Raw genomic sequence first — 22,310 nt, forward strand, 5'->3', positions numbered from 1 at the left:
CAGTCTAATGGGGGAAAAGCAATATGTAAATGAATAATTACTCGAGACTTCAAGCTAGGCACTCTTGGGAGGCACTGGCTTTTCTGAGTCCCATAATATTCTCTGCATCCAAAGAGTTGAGGAGAAGTGGACGGTTCCAGTGCTTCATATCACTAAACTCTAGGGACTCTTCAATATTCCGCAGCATTAATAATGGACACTTCTCAGCTCTATTCTACTGGACTTGATGACTTCATGACATGAAGCAAAGCAAAGTTCATTTAAACCTCCATAAACATATATCAACAACTGTGGTCACGGTTTTAACAGTTTGAAAATACCCATTTCAGAAATGTATCAAGACTCAATAATTTTTAAACTTGTCAGAAGATGAGACAAATTGACTATTATTTAAAACAACTATATATAAGCTACAAGGCAAACGAAAAGAAATAAGCAATGGTAGAATGGCCAAAAGAATAAACGCAAGTACTGCTGTACTTACTGTAATCCACTGGTTATCGAGCAGCTCCTTAGCTGTGATTCTGTGAGCAGGGTCGACTTTCATGAGCTGTTTCAAAACGCTTTTAGCTGCAAATAAAGGAAAATCCTGAGTATCTTATTTATCTTAACTACAATTAATAGCATATAACTTCCCATTTCTTTAGAATTAGGTCTGTATGACATGAAAAAAAGATGCAAATTATAAAAGAAATATCATCAGTATAAATGGCTAAGAAATAAAGTTTAAGACTTATAGTGAGGTTTTATTGCCTGGATTACCAGGTTTATATTCTATGGTAAAAATTAACTAGATAATCAGCAAATTTCCTCCCCAATTTTTACTATGTATTTTCTGTTCTGGTTGGAAGTTTTGACTATATCAGTGAAGACGGTACTATTTCCACAAGTAAATAGTATTATTTCTATAAGTAAATTAATGACTAAACAGATATTTACAGTATTTGAATTACTAGCAAACTTTCTTATGTTGCGTGTATTTGCTTTAATAAATGATAACAGATCTGTATTACCACAGTCACTTATGGAGTCCCAAATCAGACCACTGAAGTGCAGTTCTCCCTTTCTTATCAACTCAAAAAGCCTCTCTTCCGAGCCTGCCAGAAAGGGTGCTTCTCCACACAACCTGCAACAAAGGCAATCATTCTCTTTAGATTGTTTTAAATAAAAATAAGGCAATTAAAAATTAAGTTTCCACAGGACTTGGAAGTAGTAGTGCTTCATATTTAAGGACAGAAATGAAGTGATGAAGACACTTCAACATTTTGCTTACCTTGGTTCAGTCATCAATTCAAATGGAGACTACACCTAAAACCTATATAATTTTATTAACCAATGTCACCCCAATAAACTCAATAAAAATTTTAAAAATAATTAAAACATTAAAAAATAATGGAGACTGCAGCCAAGAAATCAAGAGAAGATGGGGACTTTAAAGGGCAGCAATGGAAGAATCAGGAAAGATCATCAAGAGCAAAGATGTGTCATGAGAGACCAAGGCTAAGGTCATCGACACCCTCAAATTCCCAGTCGCTGTGCACGGATATGAAAGTTGGACAGTGAAGAAGGCTGACAGGGAAAAGCATGATTCACTGGGAATATGTTGGACAAGACCTCGATGGATACTCTGCACTGCCAGAAAGGTGAGCAAATGGGTCCTAGAGCAAACGAAGCCTGACACAATGCTGATGGCAAAAGTGACAAACCTGAAGCTGTCCTACTTGGGACACATTAAGAGAAGACAGGGTTCTTTGTGAAAGACAACAAATGCTTAGAAAAATTGAAGGCAGCAGGAAAAGAGGGGAACCAAATATGAAATGGATTGACTCTGTGAAAGGAGCCATAGGCATGAGTCTACAGGAGCTGAGCAGGGCTGTTGGGGACAGGACATCGCAGACATCACTCACGCACAGGGTCTCCAGGAGGCGGCACCAACTCAGTGGCACCCAGCATACATACAGGAAGAGGCGGTGCCTCTCTGGATATGGAATGGAAGCAGAGGGGTTTTGTGAGATCAGTGCTAGGCGCTTATATACATTGAAACCTCCAGATCTGAAAATGACCCAAACCTCTTCCAGGTAGAGAAACACTAAGCCTAAATGGGGTTAAAATACAGGAAGGTGTATACACGGTAATAGCTGCAGACAATGGAGGAGATACCCTTTATTGTGAGCAAGGGTAATGCAATGCCTAAGGTACATGATCCAAACTAAACTTGTGGGAAAATATACTGAGTTATCAGTCTAATGAGAGTTATCAGAGTCTCAATGGCCATGTAAGAGTTTTACCCACAGTAAAATACTATACAAACGTTAGTAAGACTAACCCTAGGATAACCCTGGGAATGTCTATAGGCTCTGAGTCAAAGCTAAAAAAAATTCATTAAAATGACCACAACTCTTCAAAAATAGTCTACAAAATGAAGAGGGTCTGGATGAGAAAAATCAGATGGAGACGATTTGATCCCTCGGTCTGAAAGGGTGAAAGCTGAGCGTACATAAGACCAACATCAGTGAAACCACGAGCAGTCTGTCTAGACATGAGCTTGTTTGCACATTTTAGAGTAGAGGAACGATGTGGCATTAGAATCTTTTAAAAGGGTAAACTGTGCTATACTCACGAAGAGCATGGCAAGCCTATGCTTCAGTAGATAATCCAGCCCAAACCCACAGAGACACGCTTCAAAGTCGAGTTCAGTTCATGGTCACTCTCAACAAATGTTAGCCATCCCCACCACTGTCAGCTCGACTCCTGAGGGCAACGCTGTGTGCGACGACCAGACTCTCCCAGTGGCGACCAGACAGAAGCAGGGCCTGGACTCAGCACAGAGGCAGCTCTGTGTTTATTGGTCGACTCTCAAGATTGTATTTTTCCGCTTTGTCGCTGAACAAATAAAATGGTGCAACTCCATTGGACCCCCCATGCTGGTCCATTGTGTGTTTACGGACATGGTCTGCAGGCCTCTAACAGGCATGGAAGTTTCTATGGAATTTTTAGCTATTTTTCTTTAAGTTCTTTAAAAATCTTTCCCATGAACATTTTCCAAATAAGTCTAAGTTTGATAAATATTGTGCATGAAAATGACGACGATGATTTTCCTGGGGGGGGAGGTTGTTTTCATCCTAGTAGGTTATCAAACTGAGCTGGACAATGAAGCTTTTCATTTACCAACAGGTTCTTGTTAAGAGAGAGGTATTTACCGAATGGTTCCACAAATTCTCACTTTAATACTTTTTACTTCTCCAGCTCATTCTGACCCCCCTCTCTCTGATCTTACTTGCCTCACTATTATTTACTTTTAAAATGCACTTTTTTAAAAGCCAGAAAAATGGTCTTATGGACAATTACTACCTATAGGTAATAAGCATAGGCCAGCAAAAGCCCAGCTCATTGAGCCTGTTAATAACCAGGGACGTGCACATTTACCAATTTCTTAGCTGCCCCTGCACTGCCTGACTAGCAAGCAACTATAGCTCAAGGGCTATGTTTTTAAAATTCCATTTTTTCTGTCCTTTGCAATTTTACTTACACAAGAATGTATCTAATGGTTGGTCAATCAGCAGCATGTGAAATTTTATGATAGCAATTTTCTGCACATCCAGAAAAGGAAACCCAAGACATGAAAAATGCCTCTTATAGCTTCCCTATTATTTTCTGTTGCATTCATAGGAATCAAAGCAGCAGAGGATATACACATAAAGAGTATTTATGTTGATTTCACCTTGAGGAAGTATGTTATCATTGTCCAATTAAGTAGAAATAAATCAGGAGTAACTGATAAACAAGAAAATAACCCCCTGGAGAAGGTAATATGTTTGTGCCCTTGGTGAAGGAAATTATCTATAAGACCACTGGGCTCAGGCAGACTAATGAATAGGCTCTGATTAGCTAAGTGAGAGTCTACTGTAAAGGAAAAAAGGTGTCATTTGTGATGCTATGCAGCCATGCTCTGAAGCAGAAAAATTAAAATTATGTCTTGAAGAAAGAGAAAAAATGTTAACATATTAATACCCTATCACTTTCCTTAACACCAACTTCAAACTAAGAAGGCAGCAAACACATGAATTGTGTAATATTCGATTACACATATATTCAACTTGTGTTGTCTAGAAAGTCTTGGGAGTATAAAACACTAAGTTAAAATGGTCATATTTTTAATTAAAGACTAAGGTTTAGAATTTTTATGACACGATTCTAACTAGCACAAAACAATGCTCAAAACTTTGTGAATACATTTACACTCTATGCACTCTAAGCAGTTACAGCTGTGACCACATCGTCCCATTCCCTCTGCCTGTGTATCCCATTACACAGAACTACGAAAATGAGCCCACTGTGATGTCAATGCTTAGAAATGATCTGAAGAGGCAGTACGCAGGAAATCTTCAATATGACCGTAAAACTAATGTTGCATCAACAGAAAAATATTCATATTCACCAAGAGGCAGAACTATGGTCACTAACTTTTCAGAACACCTCTTAGAAAATTCACTTTAATTCAATTTAACAAACATATTGAGCACTGACGACATGCCAACTATCGTACCAGACACCAGGGATGCAGAGACGAATAAGATGTCTGTCCTTCATGGAATTTAGAGCCAGGAAAATAGATGCAATATACATAATACAATAATTATATTACAATATTATAATCTAGTTTTTAAACAGGCTAGGAGAACACAGAGAAGCGAACAATGAATTCTATCAAATTTACACATGTGCAAACCTTCCTGGTTAAAATATTCTTATTTTATTATTTTGTTTTTCTTTCAATGTTGCTGTTTTGCACGCATTTTTCTATGTTACCTTAAATCCCCTGGGAAAGTATACATAATGAATGCAGTAACTCTGCCGAGGTAGAGTAGGTGTTAGGGAAATATAAGGTGCTAACGTTTGACCTGGGCACATCCAGGAGAGAGGTCAGTAGAGAAGAAAGAGAAGATTCTAGGCAGAAGGAACTACGTAAGCCAAGACCCAGAAGCATGAGATACAGGGATTCTGGGCGGAACCTCTGTCTGGTTAGTTTCCACCCGTCACACCTGCCTCTCCATAGGGCGGCTCTAGTACCAGGTCCCAGAACCTCCTCTACCTGTTGGGCCCTGCGTGAATCCCTGGAGAAAATACAAAGAAGCTTGGTTTGTAGCAAAGGATCGGGGAAGTTTTGTTTGTTTTTTAAAAAATATATCTTTATTGATTTCAGAGAGAGGGAGGGAGAGGGAGATAGAACCATCAATGATGAGAGAATCATTGATTGGCTGCCTCCTGCACACCCCCACCTCCTGCATGCCCCCAAATGGGGACTGAGCCGGCAACCCAGGTATGTGCCCTGACTGGGAATCGAACCCTGATCACCTGGATCCTAGGTCAACGCTCAACCTCTGAGTCACACCCGGCCGGGTGGATCGGGGAAGTTTTACAGCAAGTTTTTCACTTGGCTCTGATCATACAGTGCATTGTAGCATTTGCAGATCAGTAAAAAGCAAAGCTGAAAGTTATAAATTTATAGTATTAAAAAGAATACCTAATCTATGTACCTGACAATGAATAAGAGAGCTTTTAGAGTGACTTCCCAATTGTTTTTCCAGTCACTTTTTAAAAACTATATTGTTTAGTTTTAATTTAAAATCTGCATGATTTGCCATAGCTGGTTTTGCTCAATGGTTAGAGCATTGGCCTGTGGACTGAAGGGTCCCGGGTTCGATTCAGACCAAGGGCAGGTACCTCAGCTACAGGCTCCATCCTGGGCCCCAGCTGGGGAGTGTGCAGGAGGCAACCAATCGATGTCTCTCTCTCACACTGATGTTCCTCCCTCCCCACCCTCTCTCTTTCCCTTCCACTCTCTGAAAAGCAATGGGGGGAAAAATATGTCCTCTGATGAGGACTAAAAAATAAATTTTAAAAAAATATGCATGATTCTACTGTTAGAAATGATTCATTCATTTTTAACTGCACATTTATCGGGCTACTTACAACATGTACATGATGACACCTATGCTCCAAATGTCACACTGTTGGCTGTAGTCGTGGGCATTGATCACTTCAGGGGCTGCCAAACAAGCAGAAACAAAACAGTTTTAATAATACAATCAATGACTTTTAAATGCCTAAACACAAAGCCTGAGAAATGTGCTGATGTGCTGTAATGTACTCCCCCACAGGGAAAAAGAGAACCAACAGCAGATGTTAAATGAATCCCGCACGGGCCTAACCACTGATGTCGCCGTATCCTCACTCCTGTCATTTAACTTGTAACAGAACGACTGCACAAACTGTGGAAATGGACGGCTACTCTCCACTCCTCTGGAATCGTTGAGAAATGGTTTTGTGAAGATCGTGGAGTTACAGTAGAAGACAACAGTGTCTCGGTTCTTTACAAAAATAGAATTAAATACGTGGATATAATTTAAAGCAAGCCCAGGATGTGAAAATCTGGATTCACTGAGAAACTAAGATAAATGGTTATAAGTCACTTTAGTAAAATAATAATAAAATCACAGCACTCCTATGACAGAATGAGAATTATTTTCCGTGTTTCCTAAATGAAAAAACTGAGACAAAGAGAGAGTTCCTGTGACATAACTGGATCAAGAAGCCAATTAGTCACAGCACTCCCGACTCCCCGACTGCTTCTGACTTTACACTGTGTTCACAATAGGGCTCCTTTAAACAATCTTTCAAAGCAGAACTTTTTTTTTTAACTTTAAGGTAGCACATTTTTTAATGATTAGATTTTTATAATGGCTGGTTTTTAAGAAAGTCACGTATGATATTTCAGGAATATGTTTACTGTACCTCTACAGTAAGGAATCAAATATCTTTCTTTAAGGAAAAAGGGAGAATAGAACAGCTATAAATATAAAAATAAAAGATATGTATATATTTCAATAGAACTTTAACATTTATAATACGCCTTTGTATAAGTTACGGTATTTACATTAATTATGTTAAGCATTTTGTGGGATAGGTATCAGGCATCTGACTCACTTTGTCAGTGAGGAAACTTAAGTTTCAGTATATTAAGTGATTTGCCTAAAGTTACAAAGGTGTTTTTATTTAGGACAGTTTCAATCTCCCTCACCTACACACACACACACACACACCCTTTTTTTTTAACCCTCACCGGAGGATAGTTTTTCCATTGCTTTTCAGAGAGAGTGGAAGGGAGGGAGGGAGAGGGGAGAGAGAGGGAGGGAGGGAGGGAGAGAGGGAGAGAGAGAGGGAGAGAGAGAGGGAGGGAGAGGCGTCTCTATGAGAGACACACGGACTGGCTGCGTCCTGCACACGCCTGCATCCTGCACACGCCCCGCCCAGGGCCGGAGCGAGCCTGCAGCCGAGGAACGTGCCCCTGACCAGGAATCAAGCCTGGGACCCTTCAGTCCGAGGGCTGACGCACTAGCCACTGAGCCACCCGGGCCAGGGCCACCCACGCCTTTTACAACTACTAAAAGCAAATGAAATTTTATTTCCTCTTCCTTTGTTAAAGGGGCTAAAAAGCAACCACAAAGTTAAAAACTAAACAGAAGAAAGAATGAGAAAAGGCTTAACTATAGATAATTAACAGATGAATAATTCATGTCCAAATCATTGAAAATTGCTAATTAATATTTTCCTCTAAGCAATTACTCGTATTCTTTAGCTCTACTTAAATCTTTATGGAATCACTGAAGTTGCTTCCTGGCCACGTGTCTCTGACAAGGGCAAATCCTGGGATTAGCGTCCACGAAGAATCTGCACACAGGTGCTCACACACAGCGGGGCCCGAATCCGGGCGCTCATCTTTCAGAGGCATCTTAATTACCAGGGGCATTTCTACCGCACTGTCATCACAGCTCTCACAGGGGGGCAGAGGCCAGAGCAACTGTGCCAAGGAGCCATTTAGAAAGTCAGCAAAGCTCTACAAACCATCTGTCTTCTCTCTTGTTCTCTCACTTGTTATCAGTGTAGACAACTAATAAGCAGGCATAAAACTCAGGGTGCTTGGATATATTTTCCCCATATAACTACAGACCAGATGTCTTTTGCCAACAGGAGGATATGAACAGAATCTAAAGTAGCCTTTTCCTAAATAAGATAAAACAATTTAGAAACTTTATGCATCGAGTAGGCAAAAAACTAATGAAGTCAGTGTACGCCTCAACAAAATAAAAGAAACTACTAACATGTCTAAAAAGCATTAATCATTATACGGGACAGAAGAAAACAGACAAAAGAATATATACTGTATGATTCTATTTATATCAAGTTCTAGACAAGCAAAACTAAGCTGTGGTGATAGAAATCATTAGTGGCTGTTGGAGTCTGGATGGGAGACAAAGGGACTTTCTGGAGTGACAGTTGTGTATCTTCTTAGGGTAGTGATTATATAAGGATATGCATTTCTCAAAACTCATCGAACTTTACACTTAATATTTATACATTTTGTTGTATGCAGATTATATTTCAGTAAAGTAGATTTTTTAATAAATCTACTAGAAAGAAAAAAAGAATTTCTAAAGCCCTATCTTGGTGGGTGACTTTAATAACTTTCTCTCTGAGAAACCAAGAGAAGCAGCAAGCAAAATTAAATTAACAACATGGAAAGTTTAAATCACAAAGGTATGGTATCACATTTGATTTTATAAACACGAATACAGAGAAATTTTTATGCTCAACAAACCAGGAATATACATACTTCTAAATACGCAATGCAACATTTACAGAAACAATCATGTGTTCAATCATAAAGAAAATTCCTAAAAGCTGGTAGAGCCTTAGGTCACAACTGCCCTCTACAATGAGGAAAACCAGACAGAAAAACCAAAAGGCTAGGAAAACTATCACACATTCACATGAACAGCAAACACATCATAACCACCTGGAAAATTCTAAAAGCATTTCTAAATAATTCTTGAACTAAAGAGGAAGACTAAAACTAAAGCTGGCCAGAGAACATATATGCATAGCCAATGGACAGAGACAACAGTGTGGTGAAGGCCAGAGGCAGAGGGCAGGGGCTGGGTAGAAGTGAGTAAAGGGGGGAGAAACGGGGGACATCTGTAATAGGGTCAACAATAAAAATATTTTAAAAAAGAAACAGTCGATATAATTTGGGCACTATAGCAAAAGAAATGGTCAAAGAAGTACTCAGAGGAAAATACATAACCTTAAATGCATTTATTAGAAAACAAGAAGGCTGAAAACAAATAAACATTTAGGTTAGGAAGTTAAAAACCAAAAGAAAGTAGAAAAAAAGGAATTCAGAAAGATAAAAGCAAAAATTAATGAAAAAGCAACCCAAATAACATTAGACTTGGGCTGATTCTTTGAAATCACAATAAACTTGCCTAACCGCTAACAAATTTGATCAAGAAAAAAATGATCAGTATTAGCACAAGAGCTAAAACTGAGCCCCACGAGCCAGGCACTGTACTAATCACTTTACAGACATTTCCCATTTAATTCTCCTGCCAGCCTGACAAGGCATTATTATTACTACTTTAAATACATCCTCTCCTTTCCCTGTTTTATTTTTCTCCCTTAGCACTTTTCTCTGATGTACCAGATATTTTACTTCTTTATCTCGTTTAAGGTTTTTGCCAGCATGACATTTTTATGTTTTGTTCACTGTTGTATTCCCAATATCTAGACCAGTGTCTGACACAAAGAAGATACGGAAAATTTTTTTGATAAATGAGCAGCATAATCCCTATTATATGATGTAGAAATTGCGACAAAAGCAGTTATTTGCCTAGGATTAATCAGATAGTGAGTGATAGAGCTGAAATCCTGAGTTAGGCAGGTGATCTCAGAGGCCACATTACCAATATTGCATCATAGTGCTGCCTTCCTAAAAAACATTAGGGACCAATAAAGGGAGATAACCACAAATACACAGGAGAATCTGAAAATTGCAAGTGAATATATCTGCATATTTATGTTAATAAAATGTAAAATCTCAATGTAACAAACAATTTTCTAAAAAACATAAATTATAAAAACGATTCAAAACGATGTGAAAAACTTGAATAACCTAGAATAAGTTGAAAATATAATAGAAACTTCATCCCCCAAAGGATATCAGGACCAAATATTTTAAGAGGAAATTTCATCAAACTAATGCATAGATAATTTCTACTACCTAAATGGTTCATGAGCATATAAAAAGTGAAAGTGTTTTATTTTTTAAATGAGGCAAACATAACCCTAACATCAAAAAAGACAAGGGCAGCACAAAAGAAAGCAAGCTGCTCTCACAGCTCCTAAATAACGCGGGGACAAACTGAATACAGCAGTGTATTAAACCAAATGGGGATAAACCCAAAAGTGCAAGGATGGTTCAACATTTTAAAAAGCCATTAATATAGTTAGGGTAACGCAAATTAAAACCACAATGGGATACTACTTCATACCCACTAGAATGGCCGTAATTTAAAAAGACAGGCAGTATCGTGTCAGCAAGGATGTGAAGAATCTAAAACCCTTACACACTGCTAGCAGATAGTAAAATGTTGCAGCCACTTCGGAAAATCATTTGGCAGTTTCTTAAAATTTTAAACATAAGTAGTACGTAACCCAGCAATTTCACTCCTAGGAAGCTACACAAAGAAAACAAAACAATATGGCCACAGAAATACTTGTACATGAATGTTCATAACAGCATTATTCCTAATAGCCCCAAACTGGAAACAACCCCCCTGACCATCAACTAACAAATGGATGGACAAACTGGGGCACATCCATGCAGTGGACAACTGCTCAGCAGTGTAAAGGAACAGCCTCCAGCCCCATTCTACACAAGGCTGGACCTCAAAGACACGACACCAGGGGAAAGGAGCCAGGCATAAAAGACTACATACTGTGCAGTCCCGTTTGCAGGGAATGCTCAGAAAAGGTAAATCTAGAGCGACAAAAAAATTAGTGGTTACCTGGGTTTGGGATGGGCATGAGACTGAGTGCAAAGAGGCATGAGGCAACTTTTTGGGGTAGGATTGTTCTGAAACTGGATTGTGGTGATGGTTGCACAACTCTGCAAACGTACGAAAAATCACTGAATGGCACCTTTTTTATGGTATTTAAGTTAGACTTTAGGAAAGTTGTTAAAATCACATTTAGAAAAAATGGAAAATTGTTTTACAAATATATTTAATCCGTATTCTTTATGAAAAACTATTTGATGGCAATGAAATTGAATAAAAAATGGAAGAAGCAAAACACACATGATTTTAGCATGAATTAACAAAAACAGTAATTAAGCTTGGGGTATTACTTAAAGAAATAAAAAACGATAACAAGAGCCCAGAGAAACCATAAAGACTACCATCTTTGAAGGTCAAAGCTATAAGAAAAATGCTAAAACAACTGAAATTATTTGACCTAATAAAAGAAAAAGTAGCTCGATCAGGACCATTAAGTCATGACAGCAAAATCAAATTGCTCAAGTTTTAATCCACATTACTCATTCTACATTTTAATTTTAAAAAATCCAGACCATTTAAAGCTTCCTGACTTACCCATGTAGATAGGAGTCCCGCACGTGGTCTGCAGCATGGCCTCGCTCCCGCCATGCTTCTTCACCGCTAACCCAAAATCCGTCACCTAGAAGGAGAAGCTCAGTCACCCGCGCTCCTGTCCCAGCGTCCAACACTGAAGGCTGGGTTTTGTGACTGCATGTAATTCAGGGGTCCCTGAAGATGGAGGAGCCTGCTTTCCCTCCCCACCCACCCCCTCTGTGAAGAAGAGACCTGATGGAGAGAAGCTGGGCTCCTCAGATCTTGAGAAAACACCCAGAATGCTGACAGTTCGTTCCTACTGACCCAATTCACCAGCTCAACATAGCAAGTGGCATCTTGAGAGAAGGCATTTAACTTTTTTCAAATAGAAGTTATTTTTAAGAAGTTTTTCACTGTAAGATTCAGTCCAGCCTTGTTATGTTTATTATCTACTTTTCTGAACCTCAAGCTATGTTTCTGTTTAAAGCACTGTTATAAATGCAAATCACTATCCTTTTTAGCAGAAACTCCCCCCTTTTGTAATTATTTAAAAAACATTATCTCTGGTAAATACCATCTTTTCTTTGTTATTTCCTTTGTGTTTCTAGAGTGTACTAATTAAAACTACACTATTAGAAACTACAAGAAGCAAATTAACAGGAAAAAAATACAGTATAATACAAATACACTGGAGGCCTGCTGCTGCAACTGCAGTCTTTCGGCTCAGTTCTAAACCTGGTCATTAAACATGTGGTTATTAAATATTCAGTATGTGCCCTTGGTCTTGTCTCCCAAGTTGGAACAGCCTTGGGCTGAAAGCAGAAAAACAGGCACATTTATTGATCACACAACCAAAGATGGGCTGTTGGTCCATAGACACTGAGTGCAAAGTTTCCAGTACCTTACAGAGTAAGAAAATGTTCCTGTCAACAGGTGATATCACTGTTCTTCTAAATAGATTAATCAACTTCCCCAGGAGTTTTCTCAATTATCCCACCTGGAGCACTATGACACATATCTTTCTCCACAGAAAATCTATACAGATGTCAAATAAACAAAAGCTTTCACGATCCAATTCAGTTCTTTGGAGAGCATTTATTCCCTCAGTCACCAAATATTAATTGAGCACATACTATGTTTCAGGCATTACTCCGAGTACCAACAGTGAATAGGGCATACACAATTCCTGCCTTCGCAGAGTTTATGATGTAAATATTCAAGAACATTTACTCAGGTAAAACAACAATGCTGTTAAACCTACTTAAATTACAGGGATTTAGCATCTGCAACAGAGCGCATTAGCCACAGACATTTTGTTCCTAAATTAACGCATTCATATATTTTGAAAGCAGCCACTATTAAAGTGCTAAGTAATAAATAATGTATCTTATCATTTATTTGACATTAAGGAACACTTAATTTGAATAAAATCTTCAAGAATAAACACTTGGCATGTTAATTGTGCTTGGGATATAAATATTAATACCCAGGAAGATTTTCAGTGAGAAATGCAAACTTTAGCATTAATTTAGTATCAGAGGCACAGCCAAGGTGTGTTTTTTCTAAATCTGTAACACATTTACATCAAATTACCAGGCATAATTTTGAAATTAATTAGAATTCAGAGCATCTGTTTGCTTGCTATTAACTAATGATTTAGAACTATCCAAATGACTATGTACTTTAAAAAAATTCAACAGTACCACTTAACTTGCAAAGTTATTCTTGTCAGTTACAACCTCTTTTGTGAATTTCTTTTTTAATTTTTTTAGCCCCAGCCACTTGTTTTCTGGCTGCTCAAAGCTTCCAAAATGTGTCTAAAAAGAGGATGTGCTTTATCACTTAGTTATCAAACTGTTTATAGGCAAATATTTACCACCATTTCTAATACTTACCTTTATGTTTAAGTTCATTTCATTGTTATCATCAGTAAAGCTGCTTTTAACCATGATGTTTTCCAGTTTTAGGTCTCTATGTACTATATCTACCAAGAAAATAAACAACAAATCAAATGAAATGAATAATGGAAAAATAATTAGAGGGGACACAGATACAACAGATAAATATGTTGGACAGATTAATGTCCACCGTTGAAATATTTGAGGTGGGCCAAGCATAATTCTGCTCTGTTCCATTTCCTTATATTCCGATCCCTGTTCTCCACGTTTCTAACCACCTTCTTTGACTCCCTCACCTCTCCCCACTCGCCTGCTGCCCCACCTGGCTGCTGCTCTTCAGGACGAGTAGCTGGTGAGTGTGGAAGAAGATCCTGCCCAGGGTCAGGAATTACCAGCAGGAGGGAGACAAGTGTAGTTACAAGCCCAGGGAGGTTTCACATACCCTTAGATCTTCAAGTAGAGGATTACTTCTCTCCTTCTGTGCATAGGGTATTGCCAGTATAAACACTTAACACACTGCAACCCGGCTACATGTATACAAACTACACTTACTTTGGTATATTTTTCTATAACATCAGCACACACTTTACTACCCTTTATATGTTAAAATAAAAAACAAGCAAACACTCTTGAGACACAAAATCTCCAGGTGAACGTGTTAGACCTCAGGCAGGGTTTTTATGTACATGCAGATAATCATGTTCCAAGCACTTCCTTTGCAGATAACTGATTTGGTTCATATCCACAGCAATCACTTCTCCAGGCCTAAAAGGTTATATGTACAATGGCTGGAAAAATGTAGCTGAATGAGCCCTGGTCTGGCAATTATACCCAACCATTTGTAGATCCCTTACACAGTTCCCAGCCTATAATTTTGGGGTTTTTATTGTTTCTATTGCTCTGCTTACCTCTTCTTACATAAATACCACATCGTTTTAATTAACATATCTTTATAGTATGTTTTGATTCTTGGTGGGGCAAGTCTCCTTGCTGTTCCATTGTTCTTTTTCATTGTTTTCTTTGCTCTTCTCACCCATTTCAGAATAATTTTATCACATTTCATGAAAAATCTGGTTAAGATTTTTGTTTTGAATTATACTGGATTTATAGCTTGATGTGGGAAAACTGACAGCGTAATATTATGGATTGGTTTGCCAGCCTCGCAAAAACTGTTGTGCTCTACCTGAAAGCCCTCCCTTTTCCATCTGAGTCAGTATCCCTCAGCTCGTGTTTTGCTTCCTCTGTGAATTGTCCCCTGCCTTTCCAAACTGAATGAGGCCCTGTTACGCCTATGCTCCTTGCACTTTCTGTGTCTCCCTGTTAGGGAAAGTACCACGTTGAATTACGATTCCATATTCAATCTCCTACCAGCCTGAATTCTTAGAGGAGCAGGGGCCTTGTCTTCTAATCTTTGTTATTCTAGGACTGACCACAATGCAGTAGGTGCTCAGGGAGTATCTGCTGAATGAACCCTTGGGTTCCAGTACTGGCTCTGCCACACCTAACATGGCACTGCACCTCTCTAGGACAAAGTTTTCTCTCATCTATTAAATGAAAAGGGTCCAAAATCACACATAAGCCAACTAATCTTGAAGGAGGAAAAAAAAAAAGGAAGGAGCATAAGGAAAAGCAGCAACACAAAAGAAAAGCAATTAGAATAACTAGAATAATTTTTAAAGGTGGATTTGAAGGTAGTGAAACTGTTCTGTATGATACTATAATGGTGGATACAGGTCATTAAACATTGGTTGAAACCCATAGAATATAAAACACCAAGGGTGATCCCAGTGTAAAGTATGGACCCTGGGTGACAATGATGTGTCAACTGTAGGTTCATCAATTATAAAAATGTCTCTGTGTTGGGGGGTTGCTGATAATGGGGGAGGCTGTGCAGTATGGGCAGGGGGTATACAGGCATCCCCCACTTTTCAATCGTTCATGTCACACCACTTCACTTTTATAAAAGACCTACATTAGTACCTGTTTTCACTAACTAATAGAAATCCAAAGAGGATTTTTGCTTTTATGAAAAAATATGAAAGAAAAAAAAATGAGTTTAGCATTTGTTTCGAGGGAGCCTTATAGAGGAGCGCGCACCCTGCGCAGCGTGAGGGGCGCCGCCTTGCGCCTTTCCCGGGAAGTGCACTCAGCATCTCGGCGTCGAGCTTTGAACTGTGTCTGTGAGCATCTGGGCTTTATCTCGATTTATTTTGTGCATCTGTTAACAAGATGTGTCCTAAGGTATCAAAAAAGGCTAAGAGAGCTCATAAGGGTGTTACAGTTACTGTAAAACTGGACATAATTAAGCATTTTGATCATAGTGAATGAAATAAAGATACTATGTATGCGCTGAACTTGCCCGCATCCACCGCTTGCACCATTTATACACAGAGATAAACAATCTTGAAAACTGCCAAAGTCACTATTGGTTTTCAAGTAGCAAAGTCAGTATCCAGTAATGGACAAAATGGAAAGTCTGCTGCTTGAGTGGATTGATGGCTATACAAGACACGCTGTGTATTTATCATATCGTTCCTGCTCTTACTGTGTGTTAGCGTTATTTGGTGTGATTTGGTAGGCTATTTTATGGGCCTGAGAACACTCAAAAACTTGTCCATATAAATCAATGGTAATTCTTTGCTTCGCACCATTTCAGCTTACAGAAGGTTTCACAGGGGTGCTCTACGTTCAGATGGTGGGGAAACCTGTGTGGGAAATCTCTACAACTTCTGCTCAGTTTTGCTGTGAACCTAAAATGACTCTAAACAACAAAAACAAAATGCAGAGAAAAATTTTTAAATTATTCATATGTAAATGTTTTAAGAATTTCACTATTATAGATTTGTCTATTTTCGATTTGATAATAATGGCTGGTTTTCACACTGCTGACTAGAAATGTTCGGAAGTTCATCTTTGTCCATGTACTGTGTAATTGTATGCCCACCTTGTTTCCAATTGAAATATCTTTAAATAAAGTTTAAAAGGAAAACATTTTAAATTCTTAAACACAATCTCCTGTACTAGCAGACGCTCTTTCTGCGACTATGAACCCTGAGTAGGGTCGCCCTGAACCCACGCGTTCTGCATCCTCGGAGTCGGGCCTGGGAGGCCCTTCTTACCGTTGCTGTGAAGATACGCGATAGCTGAGGCGAGGCTCTGAATGATCCACCTGGTCTCATTCTCGGAGAAATGCCCTTTCTTGTTCAGCATTTCCTTCAGTTCTCCATCCTCACAAAGCTCCATCACAAGGTACATTTTCTGACATTACATATTTAAAGAGAGAGAGAGATCAAGTTATAGAGGTGGGGATCTTAAACGTGATATATTATATATATAGTAAAAATATGATCAAAATCTTAATCATCAATCTGTTTGAAAAATATTTATTATCTCTCATGTACAAGATACTGTGCAGGATGCTAGAGGGACACAGAAGCATAAGACACAGTCTTTACCCTCAAGGAGCTCACAATGTAGTTATACTTAATATCAGGTGGTAACTGCTGGTGGAAGAGGCGGGCCCAAAGTGCCATGAGGTTACAGAGGACAGAGGATGGGAGCCTCTGCCTAAAAAATGCTCCCTGAGGAGGTGATGTTAAAGGCAGGCCTGGATGACTGAGTAGCAATACAGGGGTAGGGAATGTGGGCAAGAACAGGTAGAACACGTGGTATTTGCAAAGACTACAAAACTTGAAATGACACTGGCTGTTAAGAGAATGACAAATTCCTCAGTGTTAATAGCACTGGGAGTTTGGTAGGGCTGAGGAGAGTGAGAGTGGGGGCAGTGGCGGGGGTGACGGTGGGGGGCTGAGGCTGAAAGAACAGGCTGGTGCCAGGTTGTAAAGAGTCTCGGATATCACAAGGAGTTTGGAACTTGTCCCCGTCTGCAGCAAGGAGCCACTGAGGATTCAGAAGCCGGTGTCTGGGGTGGGGGAGAGGTGTATGCTAAGATCAGCTTTGCATTTCTAAATGAACACTCTAGCAGGAACGTGGAGCCAGGCTCAGCAAGCTTTTTCTGTAAAGACCAGAATCAGACAAGAAATACTTTCAGCTTTGCAGGCCATACAACCTCTCTCTTTTGTAGCTACTCAGCTCTGCTGTTGTAGCATAAAAGCAATCGTAAGCAATCCAACAAAACTTTATTTATGGACTTTGAAATTTCAGTTTCATATAATTTTCACATCATGAAGTATTACTCTTAAAATTTCTTTCAGCCACTTAAAAACAAAAGAACCTTAGCTTATGAGTCATAAAAAAAATAGGCAGCGCACCAGATTTGGCTTGCACACAGTGGTGTGCTGACCTGTTTGCAGAGGGCAGATGTGAGGCGCAGAATGGAGACAAGAAGGGGAGGAAGAGAAAGATGTGAAAGGTACGAAGAGAAAGAAACAGTGGGACTTAGTGACTAATGGGCTGTGTGTGGTGAAAGCCATAGATGAAATGCTCTTCCAGATTGCTGGATGTTGGTGCATATTAAGATCACGTTAGGTATTCCAACAGTCAGGTCATCTATTGAATCAAAAAGATCCACAGCCAACTAAAATGCAAGTCTTTTCCACACCCGTTGTTTTTCAGTCACAGAACACCCTCTCGTTCTCCATTCTATTCCGCGCTGCTCGACTTCTGTTGGTGTTTTTAAGATTTGGGGTCTGATTCTATTCTGTAACCACTAGGAATGCAACTTCTGTGTTCAATCGGCAAACTTGGAAACAGGAAAAGAAGGTTAACACCTTTTCTTTTTATAGTCAAAATTCTGACTCACTAAACCTCAGGATGCTTTAGAATTTCAAAGTTAACCATTCTGCAAAGTTTAACACAAATAAGCTTTGTAACAAGGCCATGTTTCTTCTGACGGCACTGCAGAGATCACTGGTACATGAAATGGTAAGTGAACTATTTAGAAGGAACAGTTACATTAGCCAACAATACAAATAAAATCAATTTTAAATATGTACATTGATACAAGTTATAGCAATACAAGTTTTTTTAAGTCTTTTTATAATTATTAGAAATAATCATGTCAATCTGGAGAACATTTGGACTCGAAAGAAACCATAACATAGTCAGCCTGAGTGATCAGTACTAATATCACAGCCTAACCAATCAGCTGGCAATTTCCAGTCATTCTAAAGGTGGCTTCCATGGAAAGTCTAGGCATTTGTGTGAGCCGGGGAGCGAGGGGAGGCAGGTCTGACCTACATGAATCAACAGCATGAAGTACATGAAACGACAATCATAGATAATGGTTTTGTTACCTTCTAACTATTCTATACTATGCAGCTATAAAAAAGAAGGATCTTTTACCCTTTGAGACAGCATGGAGGGACCTATTCTAGATTTGGAACTTCACTTGTGCCCAAGATGGAGTAACAGAGACCAGACTTACCCTCCCTCCTGCAATAACTTAAGGAATAGATAAAATATATAAAACAACAAGTTTGAGGCATTAGACATCAGGCAGTGTTCCCTGAGAGAGGGGAAACACAAGAGACAAGTACAGAATTATTCTGGTTTGCTCTCTGGAGAGAGCGTCCAGGCCACAGAGCAGGAAGAAGTAAAGTAGAGCCCAACAGTCTCCATGAATTGAGGCGATGGAGCCGGAGTCCAGGAAGGCCAAGACTCCTAAAGTTCCCAGGGCAGAGTACCAAAGAGGAGAAAGCTGTACACAGAGAAAGCTCCAGAGATTGGCAGAGGGTCACCCTCGGGGCTTCAGCAGAATACTTATCAGCACAAGCGTATGGGGAAACTTCCAAAAGCTAGAAAAAGAACCATGCAAAAGGAACAGAGGGAACAATCACTGGAGCGTACACATGGTCAGGGTGGAAAATCTCATCATTCATGGAGCTTTGGGTAGAGTGCTCAGAAGGGTCTTTCCTCCTAAGCAGGAAAAAATCAGCCCTAGACCAAAGGGTGCTCCACTGTCACCTAACAAACCTTAAAGCCAGCTTCAAAAGTCTCAGACAGTTTCCAAGTCACTTAACTATGTCCCACAATAAAGCCAAAGAGTAGCTATAAAAATATAAAAATATCCAGCAACCAATAAAAAAATAACAGACATCTAAAGACACAGGAAAATATAACCTGTAATGAAGGAAAAGAAAATCAGTCAAAGCTGACCTAGAAATGACACATGATGGAAGGAGAAAAGGGCATTAAAATTTATTATAACTATATTTAAGGAGGAGGAAATACTGGCTCAAACTAAATTTCCATCGGGAAGGACAAATAGTGTGTACAACGCTACAGAAAAGGAGGTTGCTGCATCTGAAAACGTCACAACAGAAACTAAGCTAAATGCAACAAGGACAGAAAACAGATTTTAAAAATGAAAAGAGCATCAGTAAGCTGTGGGCTGACACGAAGCAATCTAGTATGCGTACTTGGAGTCCCCAAAATGGGAGATGGCAGAAAAAATATTTAAAGAAATAATGGCCAGAAATTTCCTAAATTTGATGAAAACCATCAACTCACAGACCCAAGAGGCTCCATGAACCACCAGCATAAGAAGCATGAAGGAAACTATACCAAGACACAACATAATCAAACTGCTTAAAACTATTGATTAAAGAGCAAAATTATTTTAAGAAGATTAGGAGATAAAAAAACCATGACTTTAAGACTGAAAGTAGAGAAGACTTTCAGCACCCTTGCCACATGCTGTTCCCATGAAGGATACCTGTGGTCTTTGGTAGGTACTACGCACTCCTAATGAATCAAGCATCACTGCCTTAGGGACTGACAAAGGAAACAAAGAACAATAGCTAACATTTAATGAGACAGATATTTTATATCCACTTTCCCATTTAATCACTCAACAGCCAAATGAAGTCAATACTATTATTAAACCCATTTTACAGATGAGGAAACTGAGGTTTAGAGAGGTCGAGTAATTTGTCATGGTCTCATAGCCAATAATGGAGCCAGAATTCAAATGCACAGGCAATCTGACCCCAGAGTCCACATGCCTAATCACTAAATTACTTTGCCTCCAAGCCAAGAAACACCCAAAGCCCACAGGCACTAAACAATCTGGAGGTAGAATGGCAAATCCCGGGGCTTCAGAATAACTCTAAATGAAAATTACAGGCATTCAAAGAGAAGGATGATAACATCTAGGGAAGAAGGAAGATTAAACATGTTGGTAAGACACAGACAACAAAAATACCTTCTACATAGTGCCAAATATACCCATGCTAACTTTATTAGAAAGCTAACCTTGCAAAATTATGACAATATTCCAAGAGACTATAATGGAGAAACCAAGGACCAAAGCAAAATAAAGCCATCTCTAAGGAAATTCTAATCACCGGTTGTGTGTGAAGTTGTTTCAATTTTAAACATTTGTTTTCAATATGCCACCTAAAAATATCACTAAAGCCATCAATCTAATCATCAGGCACCTAATTATACAATCAATAATAAAAGTCCTCCAGAACGCTCTCATCAATCTTCAGTGACAAACTCATGCCAAGGACATGAGCAGCTGTGCCTCAGAGGGATTACTTCAGAGAGGAATAATGTTCATTTTGTAATAATAACAACTTTCACAGCGCAGCCCCTGCTAAAGCATTACCTTGGGCGTCTCAAACACTTGTTCCAGATGTATGATGTGCTCATGTTTCACCCTTTTTAGGATTTCCACCTCCTGTTCAAGTAACTTCACAGCAGAGCTTCCAGCCTTAAATAATGAGGACATAGAGATGTCACATATGAATGTCACTACTACGTACCTCAACATAAAAGTTACAGTAATTCTTTTTCCCCCTACATTTTCTTGAGAGAAAAACACACGTGCAACTTATTTCCATAATAAAATTAAATTATGCCCCTTTCTCCAATTTTATATATAATTTTATATATACTTTTGCTTCAAACTACATATGTTTCTTGGACTTTTGCTATAAATTAGCTACAATATGGTCTCTGTTCCTTCACAAAAATTATTCCAATTTTTAATATGCTTTTTGGTATTTCCTTCAGAATCCTGTCGATCCTTTGATGTTTGCATAATAAAAACAAAATCTACTTTCCAAGGACATCAATTGGAGAAGATAAAAACAAAGTGTTTTTTCTATTTTGTTGTTTTGCTTTGATTATATTTATATACATCAAAAGAAACAATAGGACGAGAGATTCTAAACTCAGCCCTGCATTATACCACTTCCTGGTCCCCAAGCTTCAAAAATTACCTGCGAAAGAGAAATTGAGATCTTGCCTTCCGACCAGTGTCACTCCAGCTTTATCCCCTCACATGTAGCCCTTAGCCACGCCTGACCGCAAAAGCAAAGGCAGCGACACCCCAGGGGGCACAATGCTCCAGTCAGGGTGTAAGTCACGGATTTTCTACCATGTCCTCTAAGAATTTTAGAAGGACTTTTTCCCCCTTCACTGCCACTACCACCACCCCAATCATCACCCCTATTGGATCTAAATTAGCATCGTTATTTGCAAATAAGCATTGTGGTCAGGCAGGGAAAGCACCCCTGAAAGGGATAACAGAGGCTTTACCCCTTCCTGCCGCCTCACGCCCCTCCTCTCCTCCCAGTTCAGGAGCGTGCGCACAGTTCTTAAAGGCAACCTTAGCTAAGTAAAAATTTTACCTGGGGTCACTCCTGCTTCCAGTGACTTTTACCCTTAACCACTGCCACCTCGGGAGCCAGCAGGAAACCACTCTCCCATGGAGGCTGAAAGTCACATTTTAAGGTTATTCTAAGAGGGTTAAGAGAAATAGTGACTATGAGGAGTGAATTTCTGCCTCGACATGGAAAGTTACCACAATTTCTCCTAAAATCCACCTCAATTGTTTCTACCTCCCTCCCAAACAGCTTGACCTGTATATAACACAATAATATACTATCCAATTCATACACTGATTATATAATTCTGTTTTACTATCTCAGTGTTCTGTAAACTCTCAGCATCAATATTAGTGTACAAGATT

The 22,310-nt window shown here is 39.1% G+C and overlaps 1 protein-coding gene across 1 annotated transcript in view; it reads right to left on the bottom strand.

The window, feature by feature from the left end:
* Positions 1–22,310, bottom strand: part of STK33 (serine/threonine kinase 33) — a 55,668-nt gene that overhangs the window by 25,599 nt on the left and 7,759 nt on the right. The window contains exons 4-10 of the mRNA XM_016206609.2: positions 20,943–21,047; positions 16,489–16,627; positions 13,367–13,455; positions 11,493–11,577; positions 5,974–6,049; positions 1,014–1,126; positions 485–570 (exon numbers count right to left, since the gene is read on the bottom strand). Coding sequence (XP_016062095.2) covers positions 485–570; positions 1,014–1,126; positions 5,974–6,049; positions 11,493–11,577; positions 13,367–13,455; positions 16,489–16,627; positions 20,943–21,047 — 693 coding nt within the window. The remainder of the gene's footprint in view (positions 1–484; positions 571–1,013; positions 1,127–5,973; positions 6,050–11,492; positions 11,578–13,366; positions 13,456–16,488; positions 16,628–20,942; positions 21,048–22,310) is intronic.

Source organism: Miniopterus natalensis, chromosome 11 (genome assembly GCF_054644295.1).
Source record: "Miniopterus natalensis isolate mMinNat1 chromosome 11, mMinNat1.hap1, whole genome shotgun sequence".
Classification (NCBI taxonomy): Eukaryota; Metazoa; Chordata; class Mammalia; order Chiroptera; family Miniopteridae; genus Miniopterus; species Miniopterus natalensis.